Below are 16807 nucleotides of genomic sequence, written 5' to 3' on the forward strand. Positions count from 1 at the left end.
ATACTGTTTGCCTATACTTTGAATTATCAGTTGGGTATGCTTAGCGCAACAACAGTGACATGCATCCTCTTGTTTGTTCTTGAAAGAAACAATAGCATAGTTTGGGAAAGGAACACTGCTCACTATTTTTATCTTGTTTCTACATCAGCAAATAGATTTTTACTTTTGGATTTGATCCGTTTTCAAAGTAGCATGGGAACCTTTCATAAATGGCTGGTTGTTTTTTATTTGACCGGGGCTAATTTATTACCCTGGTCGGTGGTATGTCCATCTGTCTCATTTAGTTTAGGTCACATTTATATGAGACTCTACAAACCAGAGCTGCATGATTTTTTTTATTTTACTGTGTGACATGATTTCAGATACATTGATAATCTACTTCCTGTTTACCAAATTGTTGTAAATCATAGAAACAGACATGCCATTAAAAAAAAATTCAACACAGTTTCCTTGGGAAATACAAATAAGGCCTTCCTTAAATTTGTTATTAGGCTTTATACAAACATGCTTTACCTTGTAATGGGTTATCAGAATAGCTTCTCTTCCCCTCTTCAATCTAATGTTGAAAACTTTTCATTATCACAACTGGAAGTTTAAGTGCTGGCAAATGAACAGATGAACAATGTATACAAGATAGCCTTTCCAAAATGTCCCCTGTTTTTTTTTCCTTGTGCATATAGCTCAGGCTTAAGTTTTCAAATATTTTTTTCCCTCTTTAATACTGTTAGTCTTTTCTTTTGGCTTTGGTGCTGTCCTTCTTTCTTATACCTGCTTTAATGATTGTCCCCTTTTTAAAAGAGTTGATGCATTATTTGTAGGATATAATTTTGTGTGGATTCCTTGGTTAAAGATATACAAGGTTTTACATGTTCCATGAAGTACACATATTTTCTAAAGGCTGGTAGGCAAATCCATGAATATCAATAAAAATATAAGCTGTCCTTAAAACAGGAAAAATAAGTATTCGTGAAAATGATAAATGAATCCACCATAATTAAAAACAAGGAATGTGTCAAGAGAAAGAGACAACCTAACCAGAGAGCAGTGAACAACCAAAGACTCAACAATGGGTCATCAATGCAAATATAAAATCAGAATCAAAACCCTGGCCACATTCACATCTTCAATATACAGTAAAACCTGACTAAACCGAACCCTTTCAGGACATGAGATTTTGTTCGGTTTTGGCAGGTATTCGGTTTCATCAGGTTCACAATGCATAACATGTGATATGATTGGTCTTCAGAACAAGTTTGGATTAGACAGGTTTCCGGTTTATTCAGGGTTCAGTTTAATCAGGTTTCACTGTATGTACAAACAGCCAGCAAAGTGGGCAATTCCTAGAACTCTAACTGTAGGAAGAGTTATCTGGAACAGTTTATACCCATAATGGGATTGACGGAGAGACAGGGGTAAAACAATATGCCCCCAAATTCCAGTTACAGGGGCATGAATAGGAAATCTATAGGACAGAAAATGATCCATAAAAGAGTTAAAGGGAATAAAATGGATAAATAAAGAGCAAACAGAGATTTTAAAAACCTTTGAACATGCAAAATTTCTGACATGGACAGACACGCTGAATATATTTCATTTAATACAGGATTTAACCACTTTGATGGACTATGAAACTCTAATAAGAAATGGAAAAGAAAGCTTTAAGTTGAAATTGACACAAAATCCTTTCTAACAAACCACAAGCAAAGAAATGGCACTTTCACAGCCTGACGTCCATCAGTTGAGACATAAATAACTATGTGGGAGACAAAAAGAAACACTAAATCTCATTCTAGAGCAGATTAAACCCTTTGATGGAACATGAAACCTTATATGGAAAAGAAAGGTATAAGTTTAAATTGACACAAATCATTTCAAACATACCCAAAGCAAAGAAACAGCACTTTCACAGCCTGACCCCCATTTCTTGTTTGTGCATGTAATAAAATAACAATATTCATATTTAAATTTCATTTTATTTTTATACAAAACCATCTAAATTACAATCTAAAAAGAAGAATGATGAAATGAGAGATGAGATGATAATAAATATAGACAACACCCATTTACACACTCATCAGCATTCTATACAAAAGCAATTAACCCTTAGTGGTCTAGAGGAGACCTTATGGTCCATAGAGGACCATACACGGTCCACGGAGGACCATACACAGTCCACGGAGGACCATACACGGTCCACGGAGGACCATACATGGTCCATTGAGGACTATACACGATCCATAGAGGACCATACACGGTCCACAGAGGACCATACACAGTCCACAGAGGACCATACACAGTCCACGGAGGACCATACACGGTCCATGGAGGACCATACACGGTCCACAAAGGCCCATACACAATTCATACCCTTATATATAAATTTATGGTCTACTAGAGACCCAGAAAGATCATTCTTAAATATACATAAAATGGTCTTTTAAAACCAGTACAAAAGTTTATTACCCAATATTAAAAAGTTAGTTGTCAAATGACCTAAATATAGGAAAGGTCCTTAATAAACAACTTTGGTCTGTTTTAAAAAGACTGCCATAAAATTTGTACCCCAAAATGTAAATAATATAAATTATATTGCAGATCTTTAAAAAAAGACCCACTATTTAATAGATGTATAAAATCCAGTTTAAGCATAAATATTCCATAATGAAGACCTGTATATGAATTGGTTTAGAATGTACAAAGTGGTAACCCATATGGTCTGTCTCAAAAATACACCTTTTTCTTTTTGAAAATTGATTTGCGTTATATATGAAATTTTATTTTTACTTCAATCTTGTAATCCAATCCATTACAGAATATATTTTAGAAGGTTGTATATAAAAAGTCAAAATTAATTCAAAATTTGCTTCACTGTATCTAAACACCAAAGGTACTCGTTCTCATGAAGGTGAGTAATTCATTTCAAAAGGTAACTTGATAAGTCAAATTTAGCATTTCAGACATCCTATAACGACAGGAATTGGTGTTTCAGAACTCTTCCCATCCCTACCCCAACAGTATACACTACAAGGTGTGAAATTCAAAATTAAATTTCCCATACAAAGGGATGACGACAAAATATATAAATATCAAGAATAATTAACCATAACACAAAATATCTCGTGATAATTTATACAACATACAATCCATTTTATTCCCTATGTATAATTCCATATTGTATCTAAGCAACAGTTTAAAATATTTCAAAAACAAATAATCATAACATTTAAACTTGTCAAAGCTTCTAAAAATTATATTTTACAACTTTCTCTCAAACTTTACAACAGAAATATATCTTTTGTATTTAAAGCTTATCAAAAAACTAACCACATGAAATGCCTCTGACACTAGAATTTACCTTTTTAACGGTCACAATCAGAAAAAGAAATAAATATATCAAAAACTTAATAGTTTATGCTCTTATTAATCAATTATCTTGATGAATCGATAGCAATAATGCCAAGTCAGAGAATATCAATTTTTTTTTGATAAATTCACTATAACAGAATTCTCAGAAAAATATTCTAGCTTTGACTTGGCCTCCAGCTTTTATCATCTACTTTAATTGACTAAGAAGAGCCTTTGATAAGAACAGGAAAAATATTCTGCTTAGACGGGTTTCTTAAAAGATTAAATACTACAAAATAGAAATCTACTATCAGTCTCAGAAGCACCATATAAAAGTTTTACCAACAAGTGATTCTAATAAAATAGAGAAAATCAAATTGGTTCAATAAGATCAGTGAACTACAAATACTTCAGTGAAAAAATACTGTAAATTCAGAAATTATTGCAATTTTGTCATTTTAATTTAATTGCGATTTTAATTTTTGCGATATTCAGAAAAATCTTGTTTGATTTATATAAAAAATTTCAGAATGCGAGTTTTAATTATTGCGATTATAACCCTTTCCCATTTTTTGCAATATTTTCCAAATCTACAGTAATAACTAACAAGTTGACTGAATAAAATTTGATTGCTGTGACCTACTTAACAAAATACCTTAACAACAGACAACAGTAAAAACATCACACAGCCTTGTTTTACTTATATATATACAAACTAAATACAATATTAACAAAGTAATAATGTTGTACAGCAATCAATTTTGTACAATACAAAAACATCAAAATCTCATGACGTTAAAGTGTTGATCTGAGACGCCTGAAATCTAGCTTCTAACAAAATATCAAAATTCAAGGTATAAATTGTTTGAAAATATTAACAAGTCCACAAAAAGTTCTCAAAATTTTTTCACAAAACTGAATAGCAACTAAGATAAATAAGAAAAAAACTCAAAAAGGAAACATAGAATAATTTGTAATTGGAAAGTTGCCAAGAAGTAAATCATGCCTCTACACAAAACATTCTTTGAGCTCTTGGATTTTTCATTATGCCATTTCATGGCTCCGTTTAGCACATCTTTTTTTATGATAATAAACTTCTAGTCATTTTACCCCATTCATAACAAGCTCTAAATTTCTCATGTGTATATAACATAAAATAACTATTTTATTACATATTTTATACAGAATTTTTCAATCATTCACAGCTATTCAGTCAAACAAGTGCCAATAGTCAAAAGTTTCGTAATCAAAGTGTGGATTATAATCCATTTATGTATTTAAAATTTACTCAAGTTTTATTACTTTGAAATTGATGTTGTAAGAAATAAATCATTCAAACTTAATTGTTTTTAAATTTGAAAATAAATAAATTTTTTTTTTACATGAATTAAGAAATCAGATCTTTATTGATATTTGTGTACCGGTATATATATGACAATCAATCTATTGCGGCTAAATAAATACTGTTAAATCGCTGCTTCATTCATTGTGAAAAAAATCAAGTTTGCACTACCTATTTATATAATACAAAATATCTACCATTAGGTTGAGCTTCGTGATAAAAAAAATAAATAGTCAAAATTGTTGTCAATAAATATTGTATAATATGTACAATTGTTATTATCAATTAGCATTCTCACAAATATAAGCACAGGCAGATATTAAGATACATAGAAACCCTGACGAACATTCTGATTGTTCACATAATTAATTTCTGCATCCCACTTCATTTGGTTCATTTTACTTCATTTACATTGCAATAAGTGAAAACATAGTACAAAACCATATTTCATTTAAAATTCATATTTTCAATTTTACATCATTTATTTTTTTGTTATGTACAATGTATTTTCTTTACAATTTTAATGTGCATCTAAGGGTTTCCATTCAAACTTCAGACCAATGGAAAATAGCAAACACTTGAACTCTTCACTTTAATTGGAAAATATATACATAATCGCTACCACTTCTATTGTCTAATTGATAGGCCTCACAATAAATACAAATAGAAGCATGTTCAAAAGTTTGTGAAAGGTACAAACATATAAATGCATGTTGCCAATATTATAATTAAGACTTTATTTTCAATGGTATTTTCAAACTGACAGTGCTAGATAGAACTTGAATATTATAAAACATCATCTTATCTTAGAGAAAGAGTTAACACCAAATCACAACTGTAAACAACATATATCATCACTTATGCTAGGTTGAGCTTTAAAATGTAATATTTATTTTAAGAATAAGACAGCTCAAGTTTTACTGTACTGTTTATGACTTTCAACATTTTCTTTGAAATGCCTCCTGATGCAATGGTTAAAAGATGCTTTAGAAATTTGTTGGCTTTTTTTTTTTAAAGATTTTTCTAAATTATCACTCATTATCAACTTCTATCCAACACAGCATACAAATTTGGCTGTTGTGTATAACATTTTCTATAGCAATAATATAGGATGTATATATTTCATTCATGACATTTTTACTACAATTCTTAAGATCACTATAAATATCCACACAAATAAAATAACACACACTATTGATTCACAAAATTACATGCATACACATGATTTACCGTTACGTAGGATATAGGTAACAACGTTGATAATGGATGACAATGGTGATGACAATACTGACAACGCTGACACACATGACATGTACTTTAGATGGCATTATAAAATCTACCATTTTGATGTTTTTTCACCCTGAGTTTGCTTGTTTTGTGATATGACCCTGCATAAGTTTTTGGCTAGTATTCCGAGCATGGACTATTTACACTGAGCTGTTTATGTGTTTTGTTTTCTCATATTGTTTTCTCCTTTGGAAATCGCATCTCTTGGGGTACAAATACCATTTACTGTTTTCTTACATTTTAACCAGTGATAAAAATAATTCTTATTAAATGTTGTAATTTAAGTGTTTCAAGTCCTAAAGCTTAATTTTACAATCTTGCTATTACAGATCCCAAACAATCACAAATTTTGTTTATGATAAGCAGGGACCAAATATCAAAAATCCATGACAAGGGACATAACTCTTAAAAATTTCTGCTACATTTGTGCCAACTACTTTCATCAAAATATTCTAAGCTGCTGGTTAACACAGACTATTTTATTTCAGTTTCAAAGAATGCTTAAAAAGCATTGACCAAAAAGTATATTTCAAACACATTAGTGATTTATAGAGTTATCTCCCTAAACCAAGATTTACCTCCCCTTAATTAACCTCTAGCACTCTTCCAATAGCATGGGTCATAGCTTATTTGGTAATGTTATAATAAAAATTCATCACAAAAAATATCACAGTTCTTATTTTACTGATCAATAACTAGTATGTTTTTATAATAATAATGGATGTTTCAAAGTTACAATGGAAACTGCATGATAGTGTTAAACATTATATTAAAGCATGTGTACACAAAATTAAAGATATGTTAGTGTAAACTCTTAAAGAGTTAATTATGTATTTCAAGCACCACTTCCAATCACACAATAAAAATTGTCAAAAAGTAGATTCTTTTTGGATGGCTGGTCTAGCTTAAACCAATTAGACAACCACGAAACTAATATATGTGACTTGATTGCATGTCTAAATTTTCAGACTATTTATATGCCAACTCATTGAATACTCATTTAAATCACAAACTTTCAAATTACAAGTTTACTAAATCCCTACATTTTACAAGCAATTGAAGGTGATGCTTACTTACTCCAGAAACACTTCTAGTATTAACCTTTTTATTGCAGCTGGTCAATTCTACCAAAACTTTAATGATAGTTCAACTTTAAAAATTCAAGGAGTTGATACAAAAAATTTGTTAATAAAAGTTAAAACTTTTAAAAATTCAAGAGGTTGAGAAATGAAATTGTTTATTTTAATGACAGTTTATCTGAATAAAGCTGTATCATTGGTATATTACAACTTCTTACAATTGTTTAAATACCATTTGCAAATATTTTTTTTCAATTCAACTGACCGTGACAGTTGCAAGAAAAATAGTTAACACATTTAAAGTATCTGATGTTGAAATACATAACCGATGATAATGTAAATGCTGAATACAAAACTCCTTTTTTATAAATACAAATTACAATTTCATTAATTTAGACTACACATTTATTTTTAATCAATCCTTTCTAACTAAATGTACCTTCATTGGAGAGATCAAAAGATTGTGAAAAAAAAAAAATATGATATCCTATGCTTTTGCCTTTTTGTCATAATTTATTATCACTAACTTTTAAGGGCCGGTATTATCTTTAATAAGTCTTAAAACATACTAAAATTCATTCTATTCTTATTCTCAGGTTAAATATTACACATGTACTTTTCTGGTACCCCAATTCTGATTCAAACCTAGCTACATTATGATTTTTTCAACTAGATCATGCTTTCATACAGATATCAAATCAGCTTCTAACAAAAACTATCGATTTGTAGCACATTTTTGAAGTCTTCTTTTACTGGCCATGTTGAGCAAAGTACACTTATACTCTGAAGGCACTTTTATTCAGTAGAAATTCTCCCATTTTCATCGTGATTACCTAATGGCTGGTGTTTGTATATATGATATTCGATAATACACTGTTACAAGATAGTGCAAGTCAAATGAACGAAAGCCTAATTCATTGAGGCATATGAGGTAGGATTGATATAAATAAGACTGTTACCGGTTTCATTATTTGAGAAAGAATATCAGTGGCAAAGCTTTGAACTCAGCAGATGTTCTACAATCTTTACATGAATTTGTGTAAAAAAAGCGTTAAAATATTTTCCAAAGGGGACATAATTAATGCTATGTTTCGCTCATAAAAAAAGAATCTTATGTCAAGTATTGTTCATACAAGATAATATGCAGTATAAAGCAATTTTACTATCGGTGAATGTAGTTATGCTACATTGCATTTTAACGGCATATATTATCTATTGATATGTGTAAATATGGAAAATTTTGCCTGTTTTTTTTTTATTATTTACAAAACAAATGGTTGGTAGTTACCTGTTCTTGTAAACAACTAACAAGGAACCAGTGGGCTGATTTGAAAAGAACTGTTATCTTTTTATATTCATATTTCATTGGCAATCCTCATAATTAGGTAGACTTTCAGTGATCCCTCTCTAACCAATATGACATTTGGAACCATTTACAAAATGGATATAACCAAAATTGATCTTTTCTTTAGTCTCAAAATAATCAAACTGGAAATTATATTACACCTTCTAAAGGTGAATGCTTTCTTTAAACATTTTGTATGAATTCTAATGAAAAAATAAGCATATAATGAAATGTTTATAAGGTAATTTAAATAAATAATTGTCTTTACTTTTAATGTATTCCATATTTAAAACAAATTGACTTTAATTCATTTGTCGATACAAATACAATTAACTTATCAGAATATTTATGAAATCTAATGATTAAGACAAATAAACTGTTATCACAGAGATATGTCTCCCCTTTTTGTTATTTTGATAATGCAAATATACAAAGTCGATGAACCATAACTCAAGGTACATGGCTAAACCATCTCCATGGAATGAGATGTGCCAATGCTGATACAACAGCATACCAAATATCATTGACTTATCATAAGTTGTTACCTTTAAACAAACCTAAACACAAACATTAACTTGTAAACTACATGCATGTAAAATTTTCAAAGTCTATAGACCATGACTAAGGGGCGGAGCCAAATAATCTCCATGGAAATGAGATATGCCAATGCTTATACAACTGCATACCAAATATCATTGACCTACCACTAGTGGTTCCCCATAAATTGACCTAATCACAAACTAATACATGTAAACTATGAAAAGTTTCAAAGTCAATAGAACTTGACTGAGGGTGTGGGGGCCACATAATCTCCATGGTAATGAGATGTGCCAATGCTAATACAACTGCATATCAAATATCATTGACCTACCACTAGTGGTTCATAATGAACTAGACCTAATCACAAACTAATACATTGTTGACGCCGCCGCCGCCTGAAACAGTATACCTATGTCTCGCTTTTTGACTCTGTCAAGGCGAGACAAAAATTAATGAAAACTAAATAATTGCACTTAAATATCAATCTGACTAGACATTTAAAATGTCCTGGATCTTAATTATGTATCAAATAGTAATACCTCTCTTTTAACTATTTCTTATATAATAGTCCTTGTCCTACTAGGTGATCTTTACAGAGATGAAAATCAAAATTGTCTGGTGTAAAACAAGGTGACAATTCATCACCTACATTGTTTTCAATTTTCATAAATGACATAATAGATGAACTGAATGAACTGAATGAATTGAATATTAGCATTGACATCTCGGACAGGAAATTATCGGTGTTGCTTCATGCAGACAATATTGCATTAAATCATTTATCAAATTAAAACCTCATAAAAAGGGTAAAGGTCAAACATTTCTATGTATTACTCAAAATTGAAGGTAAGCATTTAATCTAGATGAGAAATCAGCAGCAAAATGTAATGAGAAGTAAGTTTTATGATTTTAGTTTAAAAATAAAGTTTATTTATAGTAAAAAATAATAATGAGTTTATGTAACAAGTTAAAAATTAGTTAAAAACAAAAACACAAAAATTAAAACATATATAATGACTGATATTCAACTTTTTCTGTATTTGGTAATCTAAAAATCAGATTTTATGTTCCAAATAGGATCAAATTTCCATGATATTTTCTTCTATATTTAAACATTATATTATGAAAATATTGTTACATAGGAATTTTCCCAAATTTGAACAATAAATTCATATCATAGTGTACAATCTAAACAGGCTAATGATGTTTTTCATGTTTTATTGCAGAAGGTTATAATGAGTTTACTGAATGATGAGGTCAAAAATATTGTCACAAGTAGCAATGAAAAACACCATACTGTACCACTGAGATTTGGAGAAATTTGGCATGTATATCTGCTAATTTGAAAGGAAAATTATGAATTTGTAAAAGAATTCAAGAATTTTTTAAATTGTCCATTGCAAATAAATGCCGTCAACAGAAATTCAATTATTAAAATTTTTCTTTTTTATAATTATATGTCAAATGTGAAATCTAAAAAAAAAAAACACTTGCTAAATTGTTTGTTTGCTTATGCTTTTTTAAACTTTCTCTACAATGAACATAAGTCTTATCTGTGTGGAAAAAATGTGTACATCAAATGATTTCAATTAGATTGTATATTTTTTTTATCTAAGAAAAATGAACTTTCTACAGTGACATACATTGTGTAAGGCACTACATAAACTAGTGATGTTAAAAAAAATGTCATGGTTTAAATTAACTACTGTGCACATAATTTAATTTTGGTCATTTCATTTCATGATTCTGACTGACTGGAATACATTTTGTGAATTAATCAAATCTACCTCTACAAAGGAAATTTAATAACTTAAATTTCAGTCTTTTTACAATTATTTTAAAAAAAAATGGCAAAAATAATAATATACACAGTATAAAGCAAAAAAATAAACATAATGTTTGCAGCAAATATTGACAATATGGTCATAATTAACCAATATCATCAGAATATAAAATTTCAAGGGAAATAACTGTGACTCCCAAGGGAGGTAATATACATTTGATATGAGGAATTTTGAGACAATTTTCAAATTTATAATCCATTGTGCCTGAGTGATTTGATCATTGTTGTACAGTTTCTATTGCACCTTTCTTAAGCTTGAATGATTAGCAATGTCCTTTCAAATTTCCCAAAATAAATGCAATGTTTTATAGCAGTACAATATGAACTACATGAATATTTGGTGTTGATGTGAGATAACAATATGCAGTGACAATTTTAAAATTAAACCTTTTGAATTCATCAAACATCTAACTACCTAGTTTAAATTGAACCTATGTCCAAATAAAAAAAAATACATATAAAGAATTTGAAGCTAAACTTCATTCAAAAAAAAAAAATAATCAAAGCCCAGAAACCCTAAATTTTTCATTTTTGTCATCTTATAAAATATGTTATCTAGCAAATACATGTACAAACAAAAGCATGTGCATTTAAGTGGAAATTTGAAAAGGACTTGTTTAACCATTCACGCTTTAAATCACACGTATGACATGAATAAGAACATATTTTGAACAGCATCGTCAGCCTTCAATGATCAACTTTTATCCCTGAGATTCAACGGAATCTAAAATACTTGGTCAAAATAATGATTAATAAAATATCTTCTTCTCTGTGTTGATGATGAAGATGATGGTCGTCATTTCCGCCTATGTCTTCTGTAGCGATGCTGACTAAACAAGGATGGATGTAACGCCGTGACCGAGTCACGAGGTAGTTTTCTGAGTGGAATGACACAGGTTGATAAAGACTTAGCTTCTTTTTCTGATACCCAGGAGTCTGGAATTCTGAAAAAAATGAAATCAAAATAAAGACATACGATTAGAAGGTGAAGGTAGCCAGCATTAATATATGATTGGTTGTGTAGTCTGTAATTATAACTTTTTAATTGATACTCTCAGTTGATATAAGCAATATATACCATTTTTACATCATATTAGTCATAATAAGAGAGAAATTAATAATACTACTAAAAATCCTTACTTTTTTCAAGTAGTCACTGAACCACTATCCCTCTATCCAGCTTCTGCGACAGAGTTGGCAGGTTCAACAAAATTAACAATACAGCTTTGTGGTGGGTTATCAACACAAAATTATCACAGAAGCCTAGTGGTGAGGGCATCAAAAACAAAAATACAATATATTTCCAGATTCTGAGTACTTATGCTATTTCTTGATAATTACAATACATTTCCTGTTTCTGAGTAATTGAATTATCTCTTGAAATGTTGTTTAATTATTCATCTACTAAATATATCATCTGTAACAAGATTGTGTACTTTCACCTTAATTAGCAGACGACAACTTACACATTCCTGGGTGTCCATTGTAATAAAACCTTGGCTTTACAGCTATCTTCTGTTCTTCTGGCTATTACCTATAAAAAAAAATATGACCAATAAATAAACTAGTATGGCGTTCATTATCACTGAACTAGTATATATTTGTTTAGGGGCCAGCTGAAGGACGCCTCCGGGTGCGGGAATTTCTCTTTGCATTGAAGACCTGTTGGTGACCTTCTGTTGTTGTCTGCTCTATGGTCGGGTTGTTGTCTCTTTGGCACATTCCCCATTTCCATTCTCAATTTTATTTTTATTATTTCCTTTTCTCTCTAAAATTCTTTTCAATATCATCTTTAGATTCCACAAAGGAAACAGTTAAAAGTTATCATAAGCTTGTATAATGACCAGTGAAGTGTTTCAAGTACATGTTTTTCATCAAAAATTCCATTTTCATGTTAATGTTTGATTATTTTATATTATACAACTTATTTCTTCAATATTTATGGCCATTCCACTATATTTTCTCGTAATCTTGTCTCCTGTTCATTTTTTCCCAATTAATAGATGAAAAGTGGAAGCTCTTGTATCCATAAAACTGATAGAGAGATTTGAACTAAGGACATGAAGGAGGATTAAAGTTACTTTTCATTAAACAAAAGGGAGGGAGTTTTAAAATAAAGATTCTAAACTTCTCTGTTTGATTTTTTTAGGCTTTATTTTTCTTTATAATAAATAATTATATCAATACATTTTTTGAAAATTTACATAATAGCTGCACCAATGATACCCAAATTTCTTGCAAGTGATCAATTGTGAAGTCCTTAGCAATAATGTGCCTATTTTTTTAGGGTTGCTGCTCGAGTTCATCTCTTTAAACAGAAAGTCAATCATTGGAATTAGAATTAAAGAATATTTTAATCACACTGCACCTTCATTATCTCACTTTCAATGAGCATAATTTTGCACTAGTTGACCAAACTGCACCTTATTGAGTTATTGTGACAATAATTATATAATAGAACTGGGGAAAAAATTGGTTACCAGCTAGTGTATGGTTTCTACTGAACCAAATGACAACAAACAACAATACAATATTACTAATACTCTTTCACTTAATTGGAGTTATGGTAAACAGGTATACAGTTTCTAGTGTACCTAATTCAAAGACATCAAACAACAGGTGTATGGTTCCGGCTGTACCTAATTCCTGAACCTAACTCAAAGACATCAAACAACAGGTGTATGGTTCCTGCTGAACCTAATTCCTGAACATAATTCAAAGACATCAACCAATCTAATACAAAACTTCTAATCATTATTCCTGTAATTGGAATTATGGTTAACACTCCTTTCTATTCACAGTTTTATTACTTTCCATTCCAAATGTAATAAGCCATGATTTTCAATACACAGGTTTATAAAACCTTGAATACACATAATAAGATTCTGTAACAAATGGCAATTCCATTCCAGTGGATGAGACATATATTCCAGATTGATCACATGCTGGGACTTCAGTGCAATGCTTTGGATCACTGCATGAAGGCATGTAATTGAATGGTGTTAAAAAACAATTAAATCTGTAAAATTATCTAAAGACTAAAATAATGCTTTTCAAAATGAGCAGCTGCGAAATGCAGTCTTTTGACATCCCACATTCTTTTTGAACAAAATATGTATTAAGTCGCAAGCATGAGTCATCTTTAGATGTGACTTAGAACAAAGTGTGAAATATTGATAGATAAATAATAACATTTACAATCTAAATTAAAGCAGTGCTTCAACCTTGATGCAGATGTTTTTTATTTTCTGAATGTTTTTTGGTCACTGATGTTGAGGTTAGATCTAAAATAGGTCCTTAAATAATTTTATATTTCATATGCGCCTGTCTTGATTTTTTAGTGTTGCTGGGTTGCTGTCTCATTGACATATACCCCAAATCTCTTATAAGTCTTCTGAAGACACACATGTAATATCAAAGAGTAGTATTTCAATAAGTTATATTTGATTTCCCAAATTGAAAAAAATTCAAAACCGTAACTATGGCTGATGTCATCTCAGTTTACTGTTAAATCTTCAATTTTTTCAAATTATATTTTATTATATGACTTGATTGATCTTTCAAGTATTACTTAATTTTTTTTAATGTGTATCTAATACTGTAGTAATTTTAAAACTTTCATCAGGGGCAGATGCTATACTGTGTTTTTTTTACAAAAAGTTGAAATATTAACAATTTTCTGTACAGATTATATTCCATGCATATTGATGCATTGCTAACATCTCATCTAGATTTCAATAGTGATATGCAAATGTGGGTCAGGATTTTGTAGAGATCCTGCTGGTTTCTGCTTGAATTTTGTCTTTGATTCCACAGATTATAAGATAAAGAAGCAATTTTCAAATTTATCAGCAAAAAAAATTTTGTAATGATGTTAGACAAGTTACTGGATTAATGAAATAGCTTACCATTCTAAAACGTAAACAATCTGTGAAAGACCCTTATGGGTGGCCAATGTCTTTAATTATATTGAAATTAATAGAGAATAACAGTGCATAAAGGGAAGGAAAAGAGAAAAATGGCTTAAATTCAAACAATACAGAAATGGAGTCCATCTAATCTCTAGACCATAAACCTTATCACTATTTAGAAATCTGCAAGGCTTGACCTGAGAATTTATGCATTTTCAACTATAAAAGTTTTTACGAAAATCTTGTGATGTCCAGTAATGGTGGACAAATAGTGATAAGGTGTATGATATACAACTCTGATGTGATATCAATTTCAGAACCTAATGTAACAAATTTTGGGAATAAACTTATGTCCTTTTACTTAAGAGGAACCATTCCATATATAGAAATATATTTAATTAACCCTAACCCTAAAACTGTTCCTTACCCATGCTGCCATGCAATAACCCAATGCTTGAAATTAAAACATACTGAGATGCCAACAACATGAAGCCTTTGGTAGCATCAATAACTGTCTCACACGTAGTCACACGTAACAATATTTATATTTGGAAAATTTGGTTACAGAAATTGTCTGCTTCATATTACCAGTTACTAGTAAATCAATGAAAATCCAGGCAAACCATAGAAAACTTAATAAAACGTGAGTGTTTATGTACCGAAAATTCATAGAAATGCTTGTGTTTCTATTGAAACTTGTGTGAAAAATCGAGTAGAGTAAATAGAATTTTCTTTGTTTTCTGTGTGACAGGTAAAAAATATTTAAATTACCAAAATGAGTGATAATTCCATGTTTTACATAATACTAAATAATATGGTTCCAAGCATAGAACTGGAATTATTTTCAATTATCATTATCTCCATGTCAGCTAGTCAATTAACTTTTTATTATAAAAAATTCAACGCAAAAACTTATTCTATCTGAGAAATGAACAAAAACTCAAAACCTTAACAGAAAGATGAAACCAGCCAAAACCATAAAAAGCGATGAAATGTGACTTAAAATTACGACTTACTGTGATATGGAATGTGACTTTAACAATGAGTTACTGTGCTATGGAATGTGACTTAAAACTACGACTTAATGTTCTATGTAATGTGACTTAAAACATCAACTTACTATACTATTGAATGTGACTTAACACAACGACTTCAAACATTGACTTAATTTTCTATGTAATGCGACTTAAAACATTGACTTACTGTGCTATGAAATGTGAATTAAAACAACGTCTTACAGTGCTAAGGAATGTGACTTAAAACATTGACTTCCTGTGCTATGGAATGTAACTCGACACAGTGACTTACTGTGCTATCAAATGTGACTTAAAACATTGACTTACTGTGCTATGGAATGTGACTAGATACAATGACTTACTGTGCTATGGGATGTGACTTAAAACTATGACTTACTTTGCTATGGAATGTGACTAGATACGATGACTTACTGTGCTATGGGATTAGACTTAAAACTATGACTTACTGTGCTATAGAATGTGACTTAAAACATTGACTTACTGGGCTATGGAATGTGACTAAAAACATTGACTTACTGTGCTATGGAATGTGACTTAAAACATTGACTTACTGTGCTATGGAATGTGACTTAAAACATTGACTTACTGAGCTATGGAATGTGACTTAAAACTATGACTTACTGTGGTATGGAATGTGACTAAAAACTATGACTTACTGTGCTTTGGAATGGGACTTAAAACTATGACTTACTGGGCTATGGAATGTGACTAGACACAATGACTTACAGTGCTATGGAATGTGACATATGACTTACTGTGCTATGGAATGTGACTGAGTCTGAGCTGCCCTTGAGATCAATTTGTGTTTTGTTTGTGACAAAAGTCACCTGGTCTGATAACCTTTCCATGATGCCAGGGTCAAAGTAATCTGTTGTTTTCACTGAAAATACAATCAATCAAAACATAAAAATCTGAACTTACAAATATAATTCTGTCAAGCTAAAATACTTGTACTTCTTATTAAAACTTGTCCTTTGTTATGGAAGATGGGAGCACGGAAAATTGCATGTAAAAGGAAAGTTTTCTGTCTGGTTCAACTTTTATCATTTCAAATCAATAACAATTTGAGGAGTTGAAA

The 16807-nt window shown here is 30.3% G+C and overlaps 1 protein-coding gene across 1 annotated transcript in view; it reads right to left on the reverse strand.

The window, feature by feature from the left end:
- Positions 1 to 1953: 1953 nt before the first annotated feature.
- The window catches only part of LOC139491764 (zinc finger protein aebp2-like), a 48790-nt gene continuing 33936 nt past the window's right edge, over positions 1954 to 16807 (reverse strand). Inside the window, exons 4-6 of the mRNA XM_071279615.1 lie at positions 16485 to 16609; positions 12248 to 12315; positions 1954 to 11725 (exon numbers count right to left, since the gene is read on the reverse strand). Coding sequence (XP_071135716.1) covers positions 11578 to 11725; positions 12248 to 12315; positions 16485 to 16609 — 341 coding nt within the window. The 3' untranslated portion in view covers positions 1954 to 11577. The remainder of the gene's footprint in view (positions 11726 to 12247; positions 12316 to 16484; positions 16610 to 16807) is intronic.

Source organism: Mytilus edulis, chromosome 10 (genome assembly GCF_963676685.1).
Source record: "Mytilus edulis chromosome 10, xbMytEdul2.2, whole genome shotgun sequence".
NCBI classification, from domain to species: domain Eukaryota; kingdom Metazoa; phylum Mollusca; class Bivalvia; order Mytilida; family Mytilidae; genus Mytilus; species Mytilus edulis.